This window comes from Suillus subaureus, assembly GCF_016647635.1.
Source record: "Suillus subaureus strain MN1 chromosome Unknown BJ212scaffold_66, whole genome shotgun sequence".
NCBI classification, from domain to species: domain Eukaryota; kingdom Fungi; phylum Basidiomycota; class Agaricomycetes; order Boletales; family Suillaceae; genus Suillus; species Suillus subaureus.
The window spans coordinates 1-25,143 of NW_024538622.1; the positions used below are offsets into that span (position 1 = coordinate 1).

Genomic DNA, 25,143 nt, shown 5'->3' on the forward strand with positions numbered 1-25,143 from the left:
GCAGCGGTTGATGACTCTGTGGGTTGAATACGATGGATCTTCCAGTAGTCTCGGACCACGCCAGTGTTTAGTGAGAGCCAGGTGAGTCGTGCAGTACATTTCCACTGCCCAGAGCCGGCTCTCACACTGCTAACCAAAACATGGCTATTGCAGATCGAATTTTGGCGATCGCCAGCAACACAGACAGGTTTAAAAGATGGCTCCTAGCCACTAGGGCTGAGGCTTTTTAATTCGTGCGAATCGTGCGGTTACATCGTAATGCAGCATACTAACCACTGGGATCCACCACCTTCAGCTGCTTACACAATCACACTCCACTCGATGCTTTGGCATGTTCGAACGCAATGGAGATAACGCCTTGATCTTGACGTCGTCTGCAGCGATGTCCGACTCATTTCGCCGCAGTACAATGTTTCGAAGACGAGGTGAGTCGCGCTTTTAAGATTCGGTGAAAGAGCACGGTACTCAGACATCCATTTCAATGATTGGTCCATGATCCAAGGCAACATTCCGTTCGAAGGGTATGCCCAAGCAATATCATGCTATGCAACAAAGTCTTCTAGTCTAGTTTTTGATTCCCTTCTATACTGGCTACTCTTCACGAGAGCAGTTGGATGACCGTGGGCAGATTCATTTATATATGTTAGATACGTGTCTGCTGATTGCCCCAAAGACGACTAACGACGAGTTTGTTGGCTGTAGGATGCACATGAATCTTCCAGGGGCTTTACTCCACACTGAAGGGGCTTCGAAGATCTATCAGGCAAACGAGTACATGGTCGTTGTTACGCAAGTATACAGCAGATTGAGCATGAATACTGCTATCTTAGAACTCCCCTCCTTATCGGCATTGTGATGGTATCACCACAAACCTTCTTCTATTCGTCAAGCCAACCGTGTTCATGGGCTTGATGACATGGATATTAAGAACCTCCCCAGTAGGATATAAATTGGTGAATTTTGATTGATCGGGGAGCACAGGCAAGATCCGATTTCACTGGCCGGATATGGCTCTAAATACCTAGACATGCGGGTGCGGATAATATATGATGGGCAACAATTGACCACAATGTTCAATTGTTTGATTGTGTGCAATGGCGCAAGATCTAGGTATTGGTATTGATGAGCCGACAGGGTGGTGTATTCGGAAAAACAAGAATGTCAAAGGGGGCCTGGGCAGGGATGCTTTGATGTGATGCTAAGGATGAATATGAGTCTGGTCAACGGTCGAGAAAACATGAGCCTGTATCGCACATGCCGCAAGCGCGATGATCGGTTCTGTGCGATATAGCGCAGCAGCGGGGGAAATCGCAGCAATTGTCGATGAAAGAAAAGCGGTACTTCGCCCACAGGAAGTTGTTCGAACTTTTGTTGGCACTATGAAGAAAACCAGAAAAAGTGCACCTCGTTCACGGTCACGAGTCATGACACTCATTTCGTCCAAGTGACGAAGATTGCCCTTCGAGGATAGGCCCGACCAGCTCGTCAATTGGGCGATGTAAGATTAAAGAACGAATGTATGTATAGAAGGCGAAAAGACACATCATTGATGGCATGTCACGACATGTCTACATCTTGAGCGACGTCGGGTCGAGGTTCTCCTCGAGCTACTGAGTTAACCAGCTCCCTTCTCACTTCGACGCCGATCTGTAAATGCGGGTTAACGCGAATAACGTCCAGGAGAGCATCTTTTTGGTCAGGAGTAAGATCCGGTGAGTATCTATAAAAATCGGATTTAGATTTGTACCGATGCCAAATGTAACAACCTGACCTCTGGCAGAAGGCTAGCAGGCTTTGATGCCAGAGCACTGGAAGCTTTTGAGTGTCACCACGCCCACGGGCCTTGTAAGTGTTGGAAAGACGAATAAAATGGAACACCAAGGCATCAACAACTTTGTATGGGAGTTGGTACTTTTTATCAATCAGGACGCGAATGAATAGAGAGTTTGGTCCTGGAAGGAATGAGTTAGCCTGGAAATAGCGAAGAATGACACTGTACCCGTATAGTCCATGTTTGCTATTCGGAGTAGAGCTGCTGCTGAATGTAAAACAGGTACTTTCTTCTTAGCAACGACAGAAGCAATGATAGCGGCCTCTTTAAGGGTACAGCCGTTCTAGTAGGTGGAAGAAGTAATTAAGCATGGTCAAAAATGTATGTCCGATAACGCACCTCTAACATTGGAAACACGATACCCTTAAAGAATGCTGCGGGTTTGAATAGTGCGCGCTTCAGGCATTCGTAATATTGTACATTGAGCTTTTTATTACTCTGTATATCCTCCCGTATTGCATCCAGGAGGACGACGGAAAGAAATAGCTGAGCCTGAGCAGGCTTCATCGTTGACACGAAAATCCGTGTTGCTGCTCTACACGCATGAGGACTCCAATTTTCGGGACGAGTGAGCGCTAATACTCTTGCCCATGCTGGGAGCGAGGGAATAACTTTGAAGAATTTTGGTAATGGCCCCGACTTATACCCGTGCAGGAAGATTGCGAGTCTGTAAGAGAGACGAAATTCAGTAAACGCCGTTGCGTGAGAGAGAATATACATGCTTTGAATAAGATTCTACGAGTCTAGGATCAAGACCGAGTGCCGGATCAGGATGTTCTTGATCTAGAAAACATGAGATAATAGCCTAAGCGACCAAGATTTGGACCGTACCCTGCTGCACCTTTTGCATGACATTGACACCATTGGTCTCCCCACTCTCCAATTTAGCGAAAATGATATCTGCTAATGTTCGGCGTTCACCAGAATTAGATGGCAGTAGTGCATCCAATGCTTGGATATCTCCAGAATCCAATTGCTAAGGGGGATGATGAGAGGCAAGCTAGACACATCAGAATGCACTGACAAACATATCCTCTGCATCACCGTTATCACTCATGTCATCATCGTCACTGTCCTCGTCCTCGTCATCCACGAATTGTACTCTGGGCTTGAAGTTCTCGCGTTCATCTTCATGTCGAGACTCATCCTCGTCCTCGGGTATATCGATCTCTTCTTGTTGATCCCTCGCGAGCTCAAAGATTCTCCTCGATATTTTTGAGTCAAGAACTACCTGTGCATTGCGCGATCAATCATTTTAACGGACATGATTGGAGTGTACACACCTCTGTGCTCTCTTCATCGTCGGAGGATTTCTGCCGCTTCGTGCGCTTCCCCGGTTGGGATACGCGACCATATTTCGCTTGTGCCTCATCGACATCTAGTTGTGCGTGAAGAGGGTCATGCCTTTGCTTCACCGATTTCTGTACTCGAGGCATGATGGAATGTAAGAGGTTTTATGAAAACATTATTTTCGGATGGGATATTGATTACCTAATAATCAGGGGGTAAATCAGGTAAGTGTTTTGATCTCCCTCGTCCAGACTCCGACACCTCCTGTTTCCGCAGTGGCGGCGCAGGCAAAAATCTGACCACTTATACTTCAGGCACGCCGCGCTTTGCAATTGTACTAGTCGCTTTTCATCTTCCCAGGATGTCGTCGTCTTCAGTTAAAGATGTAAGTCGTTGTACTATCTAATCTAGGATTTCTCTTCATTACTTCTACGTGTAATATGGCAAACATTTTATCGGGAAAAACTGTACTGACTGTCTTTTTCTCATCGATCAGTACCGCTGATGCATTTTTCTACTCATAGACCCAGACCCTGGATAAGAACGGCCAAGAAATCAAAAGCGTTGGCTTCCAACGCTTTGGGTTCGACTGTGAGGTGGCCCTTGACATCCTCCGATCACTGTATCTTCGATCGCACTATGTGGTCTCAGCTCCTGCATCCCAGGTTCAGGAGCTAGATGCTAAGGAAGAGGAAGGACACGGGTATTTGACGCAAGGCCCCAATGCCTACCAGTCTAAGTCAATCTTCCATCCAGACACACAGTCGATCTCGTACACAACCCTTTCCCGTTTCGCTCCAGTTAAGCTTTTACCTGCCTCATCTAGGAAGCGCGTTCTCGTCACTGGGGGTGCTGGTTTCGTGGGTTCTCATCTTGTCGATCGTCTCATGCTCTTAGGCCATGAGGTTACCGTCCTGGATAACTTCTTCACTGGTTCAAAGACCACCGTGAGTCACTGGGTTGGTCACCCAAACTTTGAATTAGTCCGTCATGATGTTGTGGAGCCATTCATGATCGAATGCGATCGTAAGCCTTTCGGCCTCGTGCGCTATTCGCTTCCTGGCTGATGACCGTGGAACCCCTAGAAATATACCATCTTGCTTGTCCCGCATCTCCTCCGCACTATCAGTTCAATGCAGTTAAAACCATCAAAACTTCTTTCATAGGCACGTTGAACATGCTTGGCTTGGCCAAGCGCACGAAGGCTAGGTTCCTTATTAGTAGTACATCTGGTACGGTTCTTTTCGGTATCGGGCATCTTATGTGCTCATTCCGCTTCAGAAGTCTATGGCGACCCTGAAGTCCATCCTCAACCGGAAGATTAGTGAGCCACGGTCATTTACCTCTGATTGTGTTTTTTATTATCTTGTAGCTGGGGTCACGTCAACCCGATAGGCCCTCGCGCCTGCTATGATGAAGGTAAACGTGTTGCGGAAACTCTCACGTATGGCTTCCATCATCAAGATGGCGTGGATGTTCGGGTTGCACGTATTTTCAACACTTACGGTTGGTCTTACACTCTTTGCCGTTTCTATTACTTAAGTGTCATCCCTTAGGTCCCCGAAGTTCGTTTCGCCACGTTTTAATCAATCACAAGGCTGATCTAAGGTTGATCTCACAGTGAACCCTCACGATGGTCGTGTGGTGTCCAACTTTATCGTCCAAGCCCTGCGCGGCGAGGATATGACCGTCTATGGTGACGGCAAGCAGACTCGTTCCTTCCAGTACATCCACGACCTCATCGACGGCCTGATTGCCCTCATGAACTCTGATGAGTCGCGCCCAGTCAACATCGGCAATGGCGATGAATTCACTATTGGTGAATTCGCAGAACTCGTTCGCGAGATCGTCGAGAAAGTGCAAAAAGAAGATGGTATCAAACTCGAGCGCCGCGTGCAAATTGTTTACAAGCCAATCCCAACTGACGATCCTCAGAAGAGGCGCCCTGATACGACTAGGGCAAAGAATAGCCTGGGATGGCAACCCCGTTGGTCAGTGCGGATGGGCTTGGAGGAGATGGTCCGATACTATAAGGCTCAGATATCAGAAGGGAGCATGTAAAATGGTACTCAACTCAGTATTCTCACAATGTTATTGTTGGGCTCTGTGTGGTCGATTCTGAACATTATGCATATAGTTGTACATGAGTAGTATGAGCGTACTCTGAACTTTTAGATGTGGATACATATATATCTGCCAAACACATTAAGGTAGTTGTGAATAATCCAAACGTCGTATGTGATCTGTGACAGCCTTAGTAAAGAAAAAATGAGAGTGAGTACTTTTGTACAGGCATCATGAGAAGTCATGACGGTAATAAAGCTTTCGTTATGACCCCCCTAGGCAGTTGAGCACTTTGTGTTACTACCTTCTGCATCGTTCCTCTAATAACGTGCTTGTCGACTGAGCTAGCATTGTAAGTCGTTCGACGCATGCGACCATCCTGCGCGACCTCGTCTGTGACTAGGCTTTCTTTGTTCGCAGTTAAAGATCCCGCTACCGGACGTTCCGGAGAGCTGGGAGCCTTAGGATGTGATTGTTTGTATCCCTTGTAGTTACGAGCAGCTTTGAGCTCGGAAGTGTCTGTAGTCTTATGAGGCACGGTAGGGTGAATCCGTAGAGCACGTGAACGTACCGATGTAACTGTTGCCATGCTTGTCTCCTTGGAACCAGTGAGCCTCCTTCTTCCGTTCAGAGTACCTTTGAGTAAAAGGGGTTAGTATGATGAAATCGGAGGGCGAACGCTGTAACTGACTTGCGCAACGGCCGTCCATCTCTCCCAAGCGGACAGTATGCTTGATTCAAATCCTTTGCGTAAAACGACAAATTTTCCAACTGGCTTTTCGCAACCTCGGTTTTTACACATGAAAACGAAAGGGGAGAACGAGGATCCCTCTGGGCAATAGATGGAATGCCGACGAATTCCGCAAGCTTCGATAGAGCGACCTTCGACCGTTCTCGTATGGACAACTTTGGAGTAAGGAGGTCGGACCGTGTACGAGGCTGTTGGGCAAGAAACTTTGAGAAGACCTGGTTAACTATCGAAGCGCTTCCAGGCAGGATGTTTAAGCAAGCTTTGGCACCTGCAAAAGTCATAAGGCAAGTCACCATGTGCGATCATAGGCGCACCTACCCTTGACAACGTACAATCGAGGTCCATCTTCAGCGTTTATTAGTTGCTGTTTAAGGTTCTCTGCGTATTTCAGCGGAGCTATGGGACTTGCTTCTCCCTGTAGATATGTATCAACACCCCGCTCGTTCCTCCAATCAGATTTGCAGGATCAATACCTGAATAATAAGAACAGGGCAACAGATACTGGCAAGTTCCTGGGGCTTCATAAGTGTACGCTTACATGACAGATGAGCTGGAAGCATAAACGGACGTCAATATAGCGCTCACGTTCATCATAATGTTAACAAGTTCTACAATCCTCAGGCGTTTTGTTGGAGGTGTATATTTCTCCCAGTAGGCTATCAACTGTCATTGACTTAGCAATTGTGCTCCGACTGGTCAGAAATGACATACATCATCTTGAAGGTCTAGATTGTCGCTCTGCACACGGCGTCGTCGGTTTTCAAAGAACTTGCATGCTATGATCGGCGGCTTACCTCCCCAGTCATGAAAGTCACTACTTCATTCCCTGCATGTTCGAACGAGTCGAGGTCTGGCGCGTAACACCACAATTGAAGGAGTTCGTCATAAGCGTGGAAGACCCATTGAAGTCTAGGAACAGTTATCAGAAAACAAATAATCAAACACATACAAAGAAGGACATACTCTGTCGGAGGGGGGACGTCGCATAAAGTTAGACTCAGGACCTGCTCAGGCCACCTAGAAACTGACAGTCAGCTGGTAACCATCACGCATTGGAGGACATACACTGCAGCGAGTCTGAGAGCTGCATTAACAGAAATACACTCGAATGCCAATATATGTGCAGGAGGCAAGAGCAAAGCCTTAGATTCAAGTGTTAGAAACCGGGCTGTAAACTTCAATGAATGGATCACACCTGACAGACCATAGCAAGATCTGCTGCATCAACATAACTGTCATGCCATTGACTGGGTCTACATCGTGATCGTCCACAAGTCCGCTGGTCAAAAGCTATCAAGTTGTAGTCGCGGGAGAGTCTGGGATCATCAAAGTGCCTAATCAGCCAGCTTGAGTCCAGAAATAAAGGATGAAGGAGGATGCAAGTGGGGCGCTCTGGGTCAAAGCTGCCAACGTTCCCGTGGACGGAGTTCGTGATGTACCATATAGACACGTAGTCGTCCCTGGATGGGATATCGATGTAGGGCATACGGGAGAGGAGAACAAGAAATAGACCAACAACAAGGCACCCACAGGTTTACAAAACAGTTTTATATATATGAAAAAGGGTCCAACAGTAACGACCGCCCTCCCTAGAAGGCCCTGACGGCCTTGGGTCAAATGCGATCAAATTTCTCATTAGCCGAGTAGTAGCGTCAAGAGGACAAGCTAAAAATTATGGAACAAACTTGTACATACATAGATATTCAATATTCAATCCAGATGGCTGAGCGTCGAGCTGCATGATCGACGACGTCGCTGCCTTCAAATTATCAATTAAAAAGGATTACTTGCTTCCGTCTCCCTTGAATTATTGGCATTAATGCCCATCGATGCGTCTCTCAGGCTGAGGCGCTCCAATTTTAGTTATAATAATGACAACCTTCTTTACCCTCATACTTACTCACGGTCCGGGTCTCTCCAAGTCATTCCCAAGCCACAAGTACCCGTTGTCAAGAACACTCTTCCAAGAATTTTGATTGACGTTACGAACTACGTGTGCTCTCCACCTTCACGGGATGTCGCGGTAAGAATAAGATTGATAACCTCGGAATCTTCCTCTCCGTCTTGCTACCGCCCTTTTGTGCCTCCAGATATACTGGAGTCTGTTTTTTTGGTTAGTCCCAGAATTCATTGGTTGAATGTCGAAATGAGAAGATCCCTCAAGCTGCTGAAGAGTTACAATTGCGATAGCTAACATTCGTTATCGCGTACGACATGCCGGAATCATTGCAGGCAAACGGAAGCGGCTCAGGCTTCCTCCCAGCGTCTCAGTCCCTCTCACGTCTCCATCTCCTGAAGTAAATCACAGTATGCATGTAATAATCTGTGCTTGCCGCCGATAGTATAATCAGTGCCATGTTTTTCATTCCCGGAATGGCCAGGCCTAGAACATTGTCCGATGGGCAGGTAACCAGCTTCCGACAATCGCACACAAGCTCCGTTATGGAGTAAAGTTGCCTGCGGCTGCTATCTCCGCAGGGACAGCAGTTTGGCACCCGCACTCGAGAGTTTTATTGTGCTGAGGTCCGAGGATACTTTGTATCTGTAAATATGGCAAAGATAACAAAACACAGAACAAAAACATTCACAGATCCTCATTACCCCACTATACCTTCCAAGACTTGAACTACTCTCTGTTGTTTCTAGCAACACGGCAATGAGATTGGTCCACGTCTTCGTCACTGCTTCGATACTCACCTCTCTATCGGCTCGCAAATCAGAAGGGAACATAGTTGGTACTCCGAGGCCTTCCAGTGTAGACTGTTGCTTCTGCAAGAGACCGTCCCATGCGAAAAGCACGCGTTCCGCATCAAATTTTTGCAGCTCTTTCCGAAATGCATCGTTCAGCATCTGCCACGCAGGTTAGAACGAAAACGTGGAGTTGGTAGTACTTACATCCGCCTCATGCTGGGATATTCCTCCGCCAATCAACGCGGCTCTACGAGGGACGTCATTATGATGAAAGGAGATCCGTCGCCAAGAATCATACGGACTTGGTCTGCGTAACCTTGACTTTATTCTCGTGTTTCCTATGTATAGCGAGTCGCTCTTCCCACAGCTGTCTCTCCAAGTCCTTCTGCTCTTCTCGTAACTAAAGTTCAGAAATCATATAATGAGTGTGTGAAGACCGCACGACGGACTTACACGAGCTACGGCAGCAACAAAGTCTGCACTTTCCGCCAATCGTGTGAGATGGGGCAAGGCCTGCTGAAACGACATCATGTGGAGGTCCTCCCCGTGCATGAAAGCATGATGAGTCGAGTCCTCTGGAGGCTGAGCGGTGGAGCGGTGGCTAGCCACTTGTGAAAGTGGCAGGGAAGTAAAACGCGAAGTCGAAGGTTCAGGTGGGGGCCTTGATACAATTTTATGTTTGGATGAATTAAGTTGGGAAAGCAAATCGGCCACTGAGGACGACGGTTTAGATGCATCGCTCGTGGTGGCGGGTGGTTGTGTCAGAGGAGGTACGATTGAAGTTGGCGGTGGGTTCTTCGCCACGCCATTGGGGTCAGCGCCGCCACCGATACTCTCTTGCCAGGCCTGTGACGATCTCAGTTGCTCGAGCAGAGCTTTGATACCTGCAGGATCCTATCAGTGATCACGAATCACGATCAATGTCAGTAAGCATATGATCGTATATGGATCAGCTTCTTCAAATCGCTCACATTGATATTCGTGAAGTTCATACTAGGGTCAGCTGTATCATGACTAAACGCTTCTCAGTACTATTTTGACATGGTTTTGATTATGTTTGCCTGCTTATTCCAGTTGCCGCCGGGGTTTCGTTACTCGATCGATCGTGTAGGGAATATCACTGTGCCATCATACTCGAGAAGGATAATCATATACGCCTCAGCTTAACTTGGAAACTAAAATTTCACGACAGAGTCATATTTCGGATGTCAGCTCTAGCCTCGCTCCACGACGGTCTTTCCCTATCTGGCCCTGAATGCTAAGTCCTCTCAACTTACGAACCTTATGCGAGTACTGCGGGAGGCGCCTAACAGATCGCCGACAACGACAGGAGAAACCTCGGGTGATCTTATTGAGGACACGTGCCTTGCAAGGTTCCGGCCATCTTCGGTTGATCTTCGGGGGACAGCCTGATTAGTAGGAGGCGGCAGCGTACTTGTCAATGTGTCCAGATCGAACGTCACAGTGGCCTCGATCGTACCCTGTCGTGCCGCGCGCCGCGACTCATCGGAACCCATCGGCAACCGTAACCACATAGACTCGATCGTCAGTCCGCTCCGGGATGACTCGGATGATTCAGCATTATCACATCGTACATGTAAAATTTAAAACTTTAACAGGGGCTCGGAGTTGTAGTAACATTTTACCTACTATACCCCGAGGATTAATTGTTAAATGTGTCAACGGAGCAGGCCAACGGTCGGGTAACCAGCGCGTGCCTACGTGTGACACGTCACGACTTGACAACGGAGCAGCGGATAGAGGCGGACAGTGGACAATGGGAAAGACGGCTGAAAGACGAAACAAACGGACCGCTTGAAGCCTCAAGACGAACCCCTCCGCCGATTTGCAATACCGCGGAGATGTCTGATAATCGCGCGCTTTGCACGACATGGTTACTAGCATGCTGTGTGAAACGTATCATAAACCATCCACATCTAATCACCACATACGATTTATGTACGCAAACTCAAGCCAAGTGACAGCTATTTGAGGAACGAAACCAGTGTTCTGCCAACGCAAGTCAGTGTAAGTTTGACTTGGTGAAATTCAAAATATACTCATACCGGTAATTTTCCCATACACGCAAATGGATTCGGTGAAATATGAATCATTGAGTTCAGTCGACGTTAAATTTAAGTTTGATATGACAAAGGTAATGAAGTTTGGTTGCATGGTGGATTGTGAGAGAATCTACTTTGCAAACTGGGTGTTCAAGAAAGCCTAATCTGGTTGCAAGTGCAATTAGCATGTTACACGAAGGCACATACCGAGATTACAAGGAAAAACTACTCATCGAGGACCCATCATATCGGCAGGAGGAAAAAAATCGGATAATCCATGTGCTCTGTATATCCAATACAACTCGAGATCCAAGCCATTCATCATCAGCTCGAGGATGGTCCAGTAAGATCTGATCGCGGATCTGCGAGTGAACGGGCGAAGGACACTGCGGAAGGCTGATTGCATGACTTGCATAATGCGATTTCCGCAGTTGGCACATCCTCGTCGGCAGCTTGATGAAGTCCGGGCTGTCGTCCACAGGAAGTTGGACGGGTGGGCTCTTCTTCGTCAGCATTCTCATCGTAATACTGGCGCTTAGCGGAATAACGTTGTTGCAATAGTGATTTTTTACGAATGTGCATAATTTTAGTTCCGCGAGAACTGTCGTATGGTGGTGTAGTTGATAGGTAACCGTTTTCGCCATACGGTAAGTAGGAAAAATCGGATGAGTGCCGGCTGCACGATGAGACAAGGGGCCCAGTTTGAAAGGATAATTGAATTTTGAGAGTATCGTAAAGTTCGAGCTTGCGAACAGTCGCGCAGATAATACACGAGTATAGCCACATGATGGACCAGAAGAGCTGGGAATGATTATGGGTAGTGGCCCACAGGCTCGTATTGTAGTATTTCAAATGAACGAAAGTATTAAAAGGATTTCACGCACAGCTCGCTCTGTCCTTTGAGGTATGCTGCTGGTCTGAGAGAACTTCTTGCTCGTCAGGTACATGCTCGTAAGCAATGCGCTGCTTGTAACACAACCCCTGTAGAACCTCCCGTGCGAGTTGGCCTCCCCTAGACAGAGCAGTAAAAGGATGACAGCTGTATGATTCACATAAATGTCACCTTGACAATACTGCTAAGTTCTAGACACGCAAGTCACTGGTTCCCTTCGGCAAAAACTCTACGTAGTGATCCCACCACCAAGTTCCGTTCGCGGGCCTCTTGCGGGCCTTCGCCATTAAACCGGTCTGAAGTCCTCAGAGGAGGGTCCGACTCGGAATGCTTCAAATGCTATGCAGCGGTTGATACACGTGGAAACTGCATGTTCAAGCAGGGGCGCCCGGTACGCCAGACTGCGCGGATTATATGTATGTACGGCGTATCACCATGCGATCATCATAGAACCTCCTCTAGCTGTCAGAGTTACGTTCAGGTCCATAGCAGGTGTCCCTGTTATTGTCAGTAAAGTCCACCGGTTTCTCACGAAACGCAGCTTGAGCCAGCGTAACCGAAGAAGAAAGCCATGCAAGGCAGAAGAGTCATAGGGCTGGAGCAACGACTCGGACTGTTACGAACTTGACTCAGGGCAGCGAAAGCACTACTGAAGTAGTATATTTGAAGATTCGGACCCTACCCGAAGTTGCAAATACATGATCAGGCTAAAGCGCGATGACTTCAGACAATTATATGGTCGGCAGGGATCGAGTCAGTCACCATGTTACGGAAAGAAGGGAATCTGGTGCCTTGTTAGTATGATGCTAATAAAGTATGTTTTGGGACTCTTGCCTCTTTCCGATAAGGGCCGTGTTAAGTGACGACAACATTCCGTAAACATGACCAATAGACTGTTCTAAAGTAGCAGCATGAATAGATGTTATTACTGAAGCGGGTCCGATGACAACAAAAAGGATTGTTGGATGATATAGAAAACGCAGAAGTTCAGAAGGAGAACGTACTTGGAACGACATCTAGTGGCGATGTGGTAAAATGGAGCTGCCACTCGTACTAGTAGTTACCATGTACTAATAGCCAAGAAGACTGTTGCGAGAGTCTCGGAGGATACAGCGACGGATCATTCAGCATCTCGGGGCAGTGTGCCGACGATTGTTGAGATCAAAGTACCCCCGCCACAGCCGCGCCACTTGCCAAATGGGTCACATGCAAGCTGTGCCGAGTCACTGCGAAGCGATACAATCGCTACAGTCACAATATCGCTTGAGAAGACCGAGCTGCTGAGAATTTTAATCTCGACTCCGGGTGCCTACTACGTTTGCACAGTCTATCAGTTATGTTAAGGGACAACTTGAAGTGCGATGATAAAAATGATGACGGTGTCGTTACTAGCTCAGTAAATCTGCTGTGGGAAAGAAAAAGTCACGAGTTAGGCGGCCGAGGGCCGAGGTGTTTATGGTTCAAATTATTATTGTGACAAATGTGACAATAAATGATATTAATCTTTGCTACACATTTACCCACGACTACCGAGCCTCCTTCCTCTTTACGCCCTGCCTCGCTGCCGCATCAACATCTTTCTTATTCTTCCTTTTCTTGCCGTGTCCGTCGTTTAATTCTGTACTTTCTTCATCGTCACCTCTATCTTCCTTGATTTTAGCCTCCTTTTTGCCCTATCAATGGTATCCGTAGATCAGGCGGAGCAGTCTGCTCAGGCGAGCTCGTCTCATATGATGAAGACTACAAAACGGGGGAGGCCTTTTCTCAAGGCGAGCTTGCATAGTCTTTTTTCAATGGTAATAGCTAATTTGGTTCGGTGCAGGATACCCTCGACCTTTTTGCAACGCTCATCGTATCTCTTAATCTGACCACGCACAAGCAATATTTTCGCACTTTCCCAAATTCATTCTCCACGTCCGTGCTTGATCGCTCATCTCCAGGACATTTATCTCATACACTTTTGCAGGGACGAGGCTGCTGCGAACTTGGCATCTCTCAAGTTCTCTCAGTCAAATCGCGGGCCGGATCCCAGAGACAAATCACGAATAGTGACGACTACAACCACCACGACATTCTCAATGACTCGTGATATGGCAAAGGCTATGTGCCAACACTTCATGGATGCTCGCTTGATCGAAAACGCCGCCGATCTTGGCAGCAATCTTTTCAAAGATCGCGGTACTTATGTCCTCACGCCCAAGGGTCTCCATGTCTTGGAACGTTTTATATCCAAGAACGGCATGAATTCCGACCATCTGCAACCCGTGTTCGCCTCACAACCAATATGCATCAAGCTATTACACTTGGAGCGTCGATCGGCTGATGACGAGATCATCGTTACACAATCCGTTATAACTGCGCTCTTCCGTCGGTTCGTTGGTCGTCAGCCCAACTACCCCGCTCAGCTCTCGACCAATCCGCCGGACGCTTTTCAAGAATACCACGAGCGATCCAAGGGTGTGCCTTTAATGGATGTGCAAGAGCGTGCACAGCCTTTACTGGGAAAAGCCATGGTCATGCACAAGCACTGTTTCGCCGCTGTGAGTGCTCTTGAATGGCTCTGCGACTTCACCTCCGTGGTTGGAAGAGAAGAAGCGGCGGAGATGGCTGCTCAGTTTGTTCGCTTCGGCCTCATCACATTGGTTAGCGATAAAAGGAAAAATAATGACTCTGCAATCATTTTCACTGTTCGTGGTTCTACTCCAGGCGGGAATTCTCCAGTCAGCGTAAGTCCCCGTCAGCGAGTCATTCACAGGTGTTCTTATCCCCTCGTTTGTTCCAGCAACACGGAGAGTTCCGATGTACAGCTAAAGCTATCTATAGAATCACAGATGAAGGCAAGCGGCTCGCTCAGTGGGACGAAGCTACCGCATCTCCTCTCAGCTCGACGGTGAACCTGCATCATACGGAGCGCTCGTCACTGGAAAGTGAATCCATCAATGGTACTCCGAAGACGGGAATTGAAGCAGCTGATGCTAAAATTCATCGTCGCATATCCATGGCGGAGAAGCTTAATTCCAGCCACGAGGCTGCGGAGAAGAAAGGCAATGTCAAGAGCAATACCGACCGTCTCAAATATATCCTGGAAGAGCCATCTTATCGCGCTCTCTTCCGTGATTTCTTGAAGGCGAACTTTTGTGAAGAGAATCTGGCATTTTGGATGGATGTCGAGGATTTCAAGCGCAAATTCAATACGACTTCCAGTGCACAAGCTGCAGTTCCTGCTCGATCGAGCAGCAAAGCAACACCGGGACAAGCCGCCATGGAGAGGCATCACGAGGCTTTGATTCAAACTGCTTTCCAAATCTACAACAAATACCTCGCACCATCAAGTCAGAACGAGCTCAATATTGATCATGGTCTTCGCCTCGATCTCGCCAATTATCTTGGTGAAGTCATGGTTGGCCTGCACGGCAAATCGTTCGACGGACAAGTAGATGCCACTCAAGCTGGTTCTTTCAACGCAACGCAACTGCAAGTTCTGATCAAGCTTTACACGCGCATTCAAACGCATGTTCTTCGGTTGATGGCTATGGACTCGCTGCCCAAGGTATGCTTTGTTTTTTGCTTCAAGATTTTCTCATTCTTACCTCGTCAATGTGTCTGTAGTTCATTAAAACGCAGCGGTTTCTGGACGCACGGCAGTTTCTTGGTGAAGGAGATGTGCCGGGTGATGACGTTCATTTCCTCACCAGTCCTCCTGCTCCTCCTGGCCTCGGTTCTGAGGAGACTGGTGGAGCTTACATCACGGTGTCTTTGAAAGGCAGTGAGCGAGAACACCGGAGCAGAGACATGCCAGGATCGCCACATGTCTCATGAGCGGATGTTCTCTCCATTTCGCTTTCCATGGACTTATTCATTGCTACTCTAATTGTGGCGTGCTTGCGAGAGCCCCTGCACGACATCGTACATTCATCATCCCGGCTGACCACCGTATGCTCGCCATTCATGTTGTTTTCTTCTTTTATCGCATTTGATTCCAAACCCGGGGGGTTATCGTTCATACTTTCTTCATCGCCGTAATTGTTTTCATCTCTTTGGCATTATCCAGTATAGTATCCTGGGCCGGCTTGTCATGCTTTAACAATATTCCCCAATCCTGTCGAGCCTTCCCATCTCATCGCATTACGACGGTATCTTCTCTACATCCAGTCCCTTCGCGGTGTACAGTCTACTTAATACCCTACACTTACCTACTGCCTTGTTATGTAGGTAGCACTTAATTTCATGGCTTCCTGTCGTATATCAAGGAGTCATGTTACTTGTTGCATGTATGTACTCGAGGTGGAACAACTAAAGATTGATTGGAAAATCAATAATCTTGCTCCGTTGTAATCTTAACACAAGTGGCAGCTGCAAGGTGATCGGCAAGATCTCGGCTTCATTAATGCATAGCACTATTAAACACAGACGATTGTGTTTAGAATTAATGGGAGTACTTAGAATCATACAATTGCGCTCCTCGGCGCATCCGAGGGCTTAGGCCTTTCAAATAACTTTGTGATGCGAAATTCGACGAGGTTGTCAATACAAGTGCAAACAGCTTAGACTTGTATTAATATTGCTTCCGAGTTAATACCGCCAGAGTGCTCATTGGCAGAATCAATTCTCATCCGCGAGAGATGTCTTGGATCTGGAACCCAGACGGTGATGCCCCCAAGCCACCAGCAGAAGATAATATGGTTCAGGACCCATCAGACCCTACCAGGAAGGTAACCAAGAAAGCCGCCAATCAGCCCTTCTTGGCGTAAGTGGTTGTCACCTGTTTGCAGACAGCAACTTATGATTTGTAGCCATAAGCAATATAGAGAGAAGCAGGAACAGGAGCACCAAGCATGGCTTCAAAGAAATCGCGAGCGTGAGGAGAAACTTGCCAGAGGGGAAGAAGTTGGTCCTGCGGAAGTGGATCCTACTGCCGAGCAGGAAGTAGAGTTGCTTGGGCTGCTGAAGTTCATTGTATATTTGATTCTCATTATTGTCATCGCGGGCAAGTTCTTCACTGGCAGCTTCCTGTGGGAATACGATGGAAAGTGGGCGCGATTAAAAACATATTGGCCAGTCCGTGTGGTTCCATTAAGTTCTTCATTGACGTCCCTGACTCCGTTTACATTCTAGGAGAATAGCGGGCGCCTCTTCTCGGAAACATATTTGGCAACATTTGATGGGAATGACCCAACGAAACCCCTGTATCTCGCGGTATGGTCAACTGTTTCAAGTGATCGTACATACACCCTAATCACTCTCATGCAGATTGATGGTGACGTATTTGATGTCTCAAGTAATAGCAGAACGTATGGTCCGGGAGGTCCTTACCACCATATGTGGGTATATGCTATGCTTCCTAGACTTCCTCATCATTTATTTGCAGGGTCGGAGTGGACGCAGCCAGGTCATTTGGTACAGGATGTTTTGCCACTCACCGGACACATGACTTACGAGGTCTGACCGACAACGAGCTCAGGGTTGGTGATAACGGCGTTTTCCGTGTTCACACAGGACTAATCTGTCGATACACATGTAGGGCGTCGAACATTGGAAGAAGTTCTTTACTGAGCACAAAACATACTACAAAGTTGGCAAAGTCTTGCACCACCCCATTGATCCCAAAAGTCCGATACCGGAACATTGTGATCCAAAGAAAGAGCAGACGAATCATCCAACAACCGGAAATTCTAACCCGATGTCCCATTCTAAGGGTAATACGGAGACGCCAATCCGCGAGGAGTTATAGTCTACAGGCATAGCTATTGATGTCCATTATCATTAGGCACATATGGCGCGTATATATAAGTCTAGGGTGTTCCGTATGGCATGTCTACATAAGGTTTTTTCATAAAGTAGATTGTCCGTGTCACAAAGCATCTTCTGGCCGGCGTCCGCATACAGCTAGGTGGCCGTTTTTTAAGACTGATCCCGGCAATGATCAGTATGGCTTCGACAAAGAACCACTTGCTTGCTTACCTGAGGTGCGCCGTGCGTCATAAAGTAATTCCTCAGTATTGGAAAGTCAGCGATTGATCCATTGATCATTGATGAGAAGGGGCTCTCCCGATACTTGGCGATAATGATATTTCCGCGCCACGCAGCTGCCTCTCTGAATGATCGCCCCTGGATTTCCCTAAGACACTTATTGATAGGGAAGGGCATCCCGTCACGGGAGACGGTTGGATAGAAGATAACGTAAGGATTAACGAATTTTTTGTTCATACCGTCGAGAGCCTCGACGAGCTGAGTCCAACATCAGATTTCGACAGTAATGATACGCAACTTTGTACTCACATGATAATGCCAGGCTCGGGGACCGAGGCCCTCGGCGATGTAGTCCATGTAGACTTCAGGATGCGGCATCCGAGCTGGTAGGGTGCTATACGGAGCGTGTGGGTCGGGCACCGACATGGGGCTTGTCATCAAAGCCACCATATGCGGATTGCGACCGTCAGAAGGAAAGAGGAGAGCCTCAAATGATACTAGTTGGTCCATGATGTCACTGGAAGGAGATGAATTCGAGTACACTTGGTTTTTGAAGAGAAGATAAAGTAAGATTTGAGCAGGAAAGCAGAGATAGTCGTAGACCTCAGGTCTCAGACTAGTGTGGACTTCAAGTCTCAATGGTGCAGTCGAGCACTTTGGGGTTGAAAGAGGAGTAAGTGGCTCTTCCTTATAAAGTTCTTACCTGGAGACATGAGGCCGCCGAGATCTGTGAAGTATCACAAATGATACAACGGTTTTAGTGCAGACACGAGGACGGTCAATAGAAACAAGTTAACGGATTAAATTGGATGCGCCGGGAAGTAGATGAGTCGCGTCAAAGTGGATTTGCAATTTGTTGATGGGGAGTCATAATAGCTCACCCGATCTACTCTTGGCTGTTCGGTCGGTTTCAGCCTGGATAATGGATGCATCGATGATGATCTTGATTCTGTAGTGATCACAGTGTGGTCGCTGTGAGTGCGGGAAGCAACGTAGCATAATATAGCCCCACTAGTGCGCGGGCGGTACCGACAAATCAGGAAGTTTTGATGCTTATTAGCTTATTCCCTACCACACCGTCTTCTTGAGGTCGCAGAGGACATAAAAAATTGCAAAAGTTGACATAAAATCAGGGTATGTGCTGTCTGTACATGCCTTGAGGTCGTTGTTGACAGTTTTGGGGTCGATCATTAGCAACGCGTGTTTGTCTGCGTGCGTTTTTTAGTCCTTCCGGGTCGGCTCGGCACCCTCACAGCTTGCCGGTTGAAGTAAAAGTCAATCTTATCTGTTAGCTTTCGGGAGTCGCGAACAAGCCAACAGATTTATATAACATCAGATATAGCGGAGCTCTTTTTCAATTCCACACCGGGCGCCTTACAATGTATCGCTACTGCGTCCAACCTGGCCGCGGCTCCTCGAATTGGCCGTCGAGCAATACGGCGTGTAAACAAGGGGTATGAACGTGGATATAATTCTTTCGCGGCCGACTCATGATTCTAATATCATGTAGCCGGTCCAGACCTTCTTCAAACAGATTGGTCCTAGCGGTGCCTATGCGCCATTGGTGTAAGATCCCGTGCACAAATCTCTAAAAACCACCGCTTCCATGCTGATCATAAAGTGATTGTGACTCGTACGATACTTTGAAGGCTGTCCAACCGTCTCCTTGAGGGTGACATGAGATCATTTCGTGACAAGGAGGCTCATCTAGGCTCCGCCCACTCCCAGCTACAGGAATGTTCTCTTTTTCATTCATTTACTAAATCTTCTGATCCGTTCCCTGGGGGCACTCTCAACGTTGTAGTGGCCGCGACCACAGGGCCCAGAGCATGTACGTTGTGACGCAACGGTTTTTGCGCCTACTTCCAGTTACGAGCACTGATTTTTTGGGGTTGGCTCTCCAGGAAGGCTATCACTGTACGATATACCTGATTGAGAGAAATCGTTAATGCCCGGCATACACATCAGTACGTGTTCGTGATGGGATCCGCCATGACTTCAGCGCCACCTGTGATTTTTTGGCACGGCGCGGTTATGTTGTCCCATTTGAAACTTAGATAAGGTGAGATTGAAGAACATAGGGGAGTAGCTTTGCGCCACCTCGACTTCATGTGCTGTAGGCAATGCGCGTCTGCATAAATGCATAATGTTCTTTTACTTATCATCCCACTCAATCGAACGAGAAATTATTATAATTGAGCATCATGACCCATCAATTATTCATGTCCGCATGGTAGTAATAGATCAGGCTGGTGGTTGCACGCAGCTGCACAGCACACAACAATGTATAACATCCCGAGTGCACTGTATGTACTATTTTCGACACGATTAATACCGAAGTAGTATATAACTATATATACTGTAGTCAAAGTTTGTTTGAGACTGATACAGGAGTCCACGATCAGACGGTATATATGAGTTAGCGTGTTTCTCGATCAGACATACCCTTCGTGCTATCCCACAACGAAAAGAAACCGAAGGAACAAGCTACCGCGCGCGCCGGTACCACACGAAGCCTATCTCACTAGGCTGAGTTGAGTACCTGTTAGGGAGATCAACGTTGCAACTAAGGTTCATTTTGATGCTTTAGGCGCTTGTTAGCCGAAAAAGGTAACTAAGTTTAGCCACCAGCGTCTATTGTTTTCCAGTAGCGCAGACCTTGACCTCTCTTTGCAGAAACAGGCCATTTGTTGCTCTATCGTCTGCCTGTGCATCATCTGGCTACGATCTATTCTAGCATCAGAATGAACAGCAGTAACATTCTCGTTGCTGCTCAGCTCTCGTCGCTTTATCCTTCCTCTAATGCTGTATCCCTAGTTCTTCAAACTGAACGTCGAAATCTTCCACTCCCCCCACCATACACCGACACGGATTCGTCGTCAGAACATGCTTCATATTCATCAACATTCTATGCTCCTCATACAGGGACAATCCTTCTGCGCGTCATTCACGGTGGTCTGATATTAGAACTCATCTCTCTTTCCACTGATATCCCCCCAATTCGTTTCGTCTTCCCCTCTGCAGTCTTGCCTGCTCCAGCTATCTTCGCATGGGGCGAGAAGGAGTTACACGTACTGGCAGTAATCTCTAGCGGCTCATTATTCCGTTTGGTTCTACCCACCGTCAACCCGACGCGATTGTGGCACGATCCATTGCCCAAACAGTGGAGTCGAGAATATATAGTCAAAAACGTGCCAGAACAATTTTATGGTGTAGTTCAAGCACAAGGTTTACTATGTGTGGTGATTGGGTTGACAAATGGCTCCCTTATCCGCATAGAAGCTGAGAATATCGGAGATGACAATTTCCATGGTATGTACTTTTAACGTCCGCTGAGTAGTCTTTGACATTCCCCTGCTGCGTAGATCTTTGGGCGGAGCACGTTTACTCGCCAAGTTCATTTTTGGGAACACTCACTTCGTATTTGCCTAGTCTACAATCCTCGAGCTCTGCAGGATCAGAGATTCTCTCTGTTGCTAGCAGGCCGCAGCCCACCGAGTTGGGCCACATATGGACGCTTTCACGGGATCGTACTTTACGACTTTGGACAGCAAAGGGTGGCTGTGTTGCCTCCAAAGCTTTGTCTTTGTCAGGCAAGGCGTCTAGCGAGTCATACGTGACTTCCAACGGCATCAAATCTGAGCTTCTTGGAGCTGAGCCACGCAATCTCCTCCGGATATTTGGAAATGGGGGCGACGATGAAACTACGTACGCCGTTGCGTTTACGCCAACTCCTTCATATCCACAGTCTGGTGGTTATTTCCAACTCGTTGCCACTAACTCCGATCAAATGCGCGAGGTTCAGACCGTCGAATGTTCTGCCTCCAGTGCTCATTGTCACCTTCAAGATTTCATAATTAACGATGACTTCCTGTACACATTATGGGAACGTCAAGGGTCCTCAATGACGGAGAGAACGAGGTTAAATATAGCAGTGACTGGTGATTCTGATGCAATTTGGGAGACTGCTACCTATGGAGAAGAAACGGACTTGACTCCTACGAATCTTGACGAGCTCCTTCGCTCCCCCGGTTCATTGGCTGATAAATTCATGACGGCCATATTGAGACCAGGCGTGTTCTCTCCACTTACTCTGCGGACTGCTGTAGAGCAGTACACAGATGCATGCCTCTCAGTCTCCGGATCACATCCACCCCCTCAACTCACATCCTCTCACCCCACTACGGCAGAAAACATCGCTGCGGTAGTCGGCTGTACTGTGACTTTAATGCAGGATCCACAGACAGGGGCGCTGCAGCATGATCGGTATTGGAATGCACTCAAAAGAGATTGGGAGGGATTTGTTGCACGTTGCCGTGAAGTTGAGCGGAGCGCACGCTGGCCTCTGGGATTGGGTAAAGGGAAGAGCAGGGATGAAGTGATCGTGATCGAACGAGAACGCGTGGGTGTCTGTGTGAAGGAAGACCTATCACTAAGCGTCTACCGGCACCTTTCGGACTCCCTCCCAGTAGAATCTCATTTTGCCGTCCTGGACATACTCTGGACACTTTGCGACAAGATAGGGCACGAGGCGCTACAAAACCTGGAGACCAGGATTGTTGATATTCTCCATCAAGAGATTGCGTTTTCCATCGTGGATATTATTGAAGACCAAGCGCAGCGCTTCAACTTCAAGGCTTCCCTTGATGAGCCATCCGAAGCCAGCATTGTAGCAAGGTTGCAAGGCATAGAAGACCTTGATGGCGCCGTCCGAATAATTCTTGATCTCGTCGCAGGCTTTGAACAAGAAGTAAAGCGGGAAGAGGATGAAGTCGAGCTGTTGCTCCCAAGCAGTCGATCTGATTGGACGACCGCTTTATCCGCGTCATACATCACAACGACGGTACATGCCCGCTATGATATATGCATTGCACTGGTCACCTTGCTATTCTTCCTAGCTGATGATCTGAAGGAATGGGATCCTTCTCTGGTAGAAGAAGTCTTCGCCGTGTTTCGAGGGTTGGGGATGTTACGATCTGTAGCACGCCAACCTGCGGCAGACACCGGCGGTGAACAAGAGGCATCAGACGAGTTATTGACCACTGACGATGTGATTGCTCGAATGAGCAATATGCATGTGTCTAGGAATCAGGCTCGCTTTGTCCCGACTTTTTCGCTGCTTCACCGCCTCGCAGGTCAGTCCGGTGAGACGACAGAACTACCAGGGGCAGCTCATCGTTTTTTGGACGCGAGCGGCATGCTTCAGTCTACTTCCCCTGCTCGGGTGACGCAGTTCGAAGCGCTCTTTTGTGAACGTCTCCGCCTTTTGGGATACTACGAAGTCGCCCGCGAAATGCTGGCATGGCTGCCGCGCACGCCGGGCGTAGTATTCATTGCTGCATGCCTGTACATCAATATTGGTCGTGCTGAAGATGCTGCCCAGCTGATGGAAAAAGTTGCTGGAAGCTTTGGTGAGAATGTCGCTTGAAATCGACAGCTTCGTGCTTATTGTTCTCCCATAGGTCACGATAGTGGACTCTCCCTGGAGGATGCGGAAACCCTAGCCTCCGTTTTGCCTGGAGCTGTGCTGTTCGATTCTGAATTCACTTTTTATATTCATGCATCTGCCATCTTTAGATCAAGTGGTTTGATTCAACAAGAAGTGTCCTTCATTCGACTTGCGCTGTCTGTTGCACCCCAGGGCGTTGATACATCTGAGCTGTGGTTCGGCCTCATTCGAGGGTATATAGATCTCGGCTTCTATGAAGATGCATATTCAGCAATCATCGCAACCCCATACGATAGCGTGTATGTCTTAAGTTCAAACCCCAGATGTTCGCTCACAATGGCCGCAGGAAAAGGGAATGCATTTCCCAGTTGGTTTATCGAATGTGTGAGGAAAGCACAATCGAGCAATTGATGTCGTTCAATTTTGCCACTTTTTCGGCCGAAATTGAAGATGCATTAGCGTTCAAAGCACGCAACACGGACCCTCGAGCACGTCCATTCTACTCAAGAATACTCTACACGTGGTATACGCGCAGAGGGGACCATCGCAACGGTAGGTTTTCGACCGTCTAAATTAACATCACTTCTTAAACCCTTGATCTAGCTGCGCGGACTATGTATCAACGCGCACGTAAATTGCAGGAAAACGCCGCTCATTCAACTGACGTTATCACCCTGATGGAAGAGCAGCTTGAAGCGTACTTGCTCGCTATCAATTCTCTTTCTCTCTTGGGTGCCAAATGCGCTTGGGTTGTGATACAAGCTCCACCAAGTGCCATGATCGATACTGAGGTAAGTCTCCAGAAAAATTTGGAGTTATCTGCACGCTTTCTATGTTAACGTTTGCAACCAGTCTCACAAGCGACGGAGGCTTTCCAAAAATATTCCTGATTCAACATTTAATGGGGACAAACAAGATTCAGAGATTGTCAATCTCAGCAACATTAAGTACGACTACACGCTGCTTTCTGCTCGACTGTGGTTGATCCGAAGAGATCCCACACTTCTGTCTGCTGCAGGCTAGTTCATAATCTAGACGTTCGTTTGACTCAATATCCTAACGTAAACACTTTACTCCATCAGATGTCCTGCTTTCGCCGATATCGATCATACTCCGATTGGGCCAAGCAAACCAGTTCGATATGGCGATGGCTACTGCTCGGAGCCTCGATGTTGATATGAGTGAATTATTTGCGACATTAACAAGCCAGTGTTTGCGGCTATCTCACAACCCAGAAACTGTACTGTTAGTTGACACTTTCCATCCCATTCCTGTGAACTGTGAACTCACTAAGAAAACACAGCCAAGAAGACACATCAGATTGGCTACTCACTGACAACGTCTCTTCGTGGCCTGGCAGCCCTGCTGACCGTGGGTGGCGGTACCTCCGTGTCGCGCTTGAGCGCCACGACAGCATACAGACGGACTACAAGTACAGTAAGACTGCCTTTGAGACAATTCTGTCGTCCGATAGGTCTTCGCCTCCGCCTCCCTGGTTGGTCCATTCGCTAGAGGTATGTGCCGCCTTTCATTAGCTTACGAACTACGAATGATTGTGCTAATTGATGTGCAGGAAAATCATCACGAATATCTTATAAGAACAAGTCTCCGCTACGACATCATCGAAAGCGCACTAGAGCACTCGCTCTCACTCTTGCGCAAGGTTCGTTCTTTCATTTCTCTCACTCTGATTTCCTCAAGCCATCCTCCAGGCCAACACTGCGCTTTCGCGTGCACCCCAGAAAACCGCTAGTGTCACCTGGCTCCCATACACCCTGATCGACCAGGTGCTAGCCGCTTCTGCCCAAAACGACTTGACCACACGCGGGCAAAGACTCCGCACCGAGTTGCAGACGGAGGTGAACAACTGTGTCAAACGAATGCAGAAGATGAGTCGCTTTGCGGTTTGATCATAGTGTGCACTGTCCTGTATATCTGACTGCCACCACGTGTACATACAATACGATGTATTTGACAATGATTGACTATCGCGGGCCCGCGGCACTGCGAAGGCAATGTTTGGAATTAAAAATGGAGAATCGCAGTATCGCTGAATGCTGCAATACATTAATGATCATGGCAAAGCCGTGCGATCTCACCTTGCGAGCCTCATCACAGTGCACAGACAAGCAACCTGGTCTT

At 47.8% G+C, this 25,143-nt stretch overlaps 9 protein-coding genes across 9 annotated transcripts; 4 read left to right on the forward strand and 5 right to left on the reverse strand.

Annotated features, from left to right (window-relative positions):
* Window positions 1-1,557: 1,557 nt before the first annotated feature.
* On the reverse strand, window positions 1,558-3,267 carry BJ212DRAFT_1449890 (Bystin-domain-containing protein; the record flags this gene model as incomplete). Its single annotated transcript, XM_041338769.1, has 8 exons — window positions 1,558-1,720; window positions 1,772-1,952; window positions 2,000-2,114; window positions 2,171-2,498; window positions 2,554-2,614; window positions 2,663-2,807; window positions 2,856-3,062; window positions 3,115-3,267. The coding sequence occupies 8 exons, from the start codon at window positions 3,265-3,267 to the stop codon at window positions 1,558-1,560; spliced, it is 1,353 nt and encodes a 450-aa protein (XP_041186570.1).
* Window positions 3,268-3,482: 215 nt separating this feature from the next.
* BJ212DRAFT_1486991 (uncharacterized protein) lies at window positions 3,483-5,182 on the forward strand (the record flags this gene model as incomplete). Its single annotated transcript, XM_041341201.1, has 7 exons — window positions 3,483-3,506; window positions 3,646-4,147; window positions 4,207-4,353; window positions 4,403-4,445; window positions 4,494-4,627; window positions 4,678-4,686; window positions 4,743-5,182. 7 exons carry the CDS (start codon window positions 3,483-3,485, stop codon window positions 5,180-5,182), a joined length of 1,299 nt encoding a protein of 432 aa, XP_041186571.1.
* Window positions 5,183-5,326: 144 nt separating this feature from the next.
* Window positions 5,327-7,674, reverse strand: BJ212DRAFT_1581165 (alpha/beta-hydrolase; the record flags this gene model as incomplete). The annotated part of the gene is made up of 12 exons (XM_041342294.1): window positions 7,132-7,674; window positions 7,002-7,078; window positions 6,900-6,953; window positions 6,731-6,845; window positions 6,648-6,674; window positions 6,522-6,599; window positions 6,410-6,469; window positions 6,255-6,351; window positions 5,877-6,204; window positions 5,757-5,821; window positions 5,490-5,704; window positions 5,327-5,374 (listed from the first exon to the last, which is right to left on the reverse strand). Exons 1-12 carry the CDS (start codon window positions 7,420-7,422, stop codon window positions 5,327-5,329), a joined length of 1,455 nt encoding a protein of 484 aa, XP_041186572.1. The 5' UTR covers window positions 7,423-7,674.
* Window positions 7,675-8,533: 859 nt separating this feature from the next.
* BJ212DRAFT_1449893 (uncharacterized protein) lies at window positions 8,534-9,619 on the reverse strand (the record flags this gene model as incomplete). The annotated part of the gene is made up of 6 exons (XM_041338770.1): window positions 8,534-8,578; window positions 8,634-8,786; window positions 8,832-8,874; window positions 8,930-9,027; window positions 9,081-9,521; window positions 9,599-9,619. The coding sequence occupies 6 exons, from the start codon at window positions 9,617-9,619 to the stop codon at window positions 8,534-8,536; spliced, it is 801 nt and encodes a 266-aa protein (XP_041186573.1).
* Window positions 9,620-12,200: 2,581 nt separating this feature from the next.
* Window positions 12,201-12,783, reverse strand: BJ212DRAFT_956867 (uncharacterized protein). Its single transcript, XM_041344447.1, has 3 exons — window positions 12,647-12,783; window positions 12,417-12,598; window positions 12,201-12,366 (listed from the first exon to the last, which is right to left on the reverse strand). The coding sequence occupies exons 1-3, from the start codon at window positions 12,647-12,649 to the stop codon at window positions 12,306-12,308; spliced, it is 246 nt and encodes an 81-aa protein (XP_041186574.1). The 5' UTR covers window positions 12,650-12,783; the 3' UTR covers window positions 12,201-12,305.
* Window positions 12,784-13,261: 478 nt separating this feature from the next.
* Window positions 13,262-15,401, forward strand: BJ212DRAFT_1449894 (regulator of G protein signaling domain-containing protein; the record flags this gene model as incomplete). The annotated part of the gene is made up of 5 exons (XM_041338771.1): window positions 13,262-13,351; window positions 13,405-13,496; window positions 13,549-14,308; window positions 14,365-15,132; window positions 15,192-15,401. 5 exons carry the CDS (start codon window positions 13,262-13,264, stop codon window positions 15,399-15,401), a joined length of 1,920 nt encoding a protein of 639 aa, XP_041186575.1.
* Window positions 15,402-15,961: 560 nt separating this feature from the next.
* On the forward strand, window positions 15,962-17,398 carry BJ212DRAFT_956915 (cytochrome b5). The gene is made up of 6 exons (XM_041344448.1): window positions 15,962-16,329; window positions 16,376-16,640; window positions 16,701-16,778; window positions 16,833-16,903; window positions 16,951-17,044; window positions 17,104-17,398. The coding sequence occupies exons 1-6, from the start codon at window positions 16,205-16,207 to the stop codon at window positions 17,311-17,313; spliced, it is 843 nt and encodes a 280-aa protein (XP_041186576.1). The 5' UTR covers window positions 15,962-16,204; the 3' UTR covers window positions 17,314-17,398.
* Window positions 17,399-17,483: 85 nt separating this feature from the next.
* Window positions 17,484-18,062, reverse strand: BJ212DRAFT_1285108 (uncharacterized protein; the record flags this gene model as incomplete). Its single annotated transcript, XM_041331867.1, has 2 exons — window positions 17,484-17,810; window positions 17,862-18,062. The coding sequence occupies 2 exons, from the start codon at window positions 18,060-18,062 to the stop codon at window positions 17,484-17,486; spliced, it is 528 nt and encodes a 175-aa protein (XP_041186577.1).
* A 2,143-nt stretch (window positions 18,063-20,205) lies between these two features.
* On the forward strand, window positions 20,206-25,038 carry BJ212DRAFT_1395879 (nucleoporin Nup120/160-domain-containing protein). The gene is made up of 10 exons (XM_041337191.1): window positions 20,206-20,864; window positions 20,918-22,963; window positions 23,015-23,300; window positions 23,348-23,553; window positions 23,605-23,792; window positions 23,854-24,019; window positions 24,084-24,246; window positions 24,305-24,515; window positions 24,575-24,664; window positions 24,714-25,038. The coding sequence occupies exons 1-10, from the start codon at window positions 20,297-20,299 to the stop codon at window positions 24,909-24,911; spliced, it is 4,122 nt and encodes a 1,373-aa protein (XP_041186578.1). The 5' UTR covers window positions 20,206-20,296; the 3' UTR covers window positions 24,912-25,038.
* The last annotated feature ends 105 nt before the right edge of the window (window positions 25,039-25,143 follow it).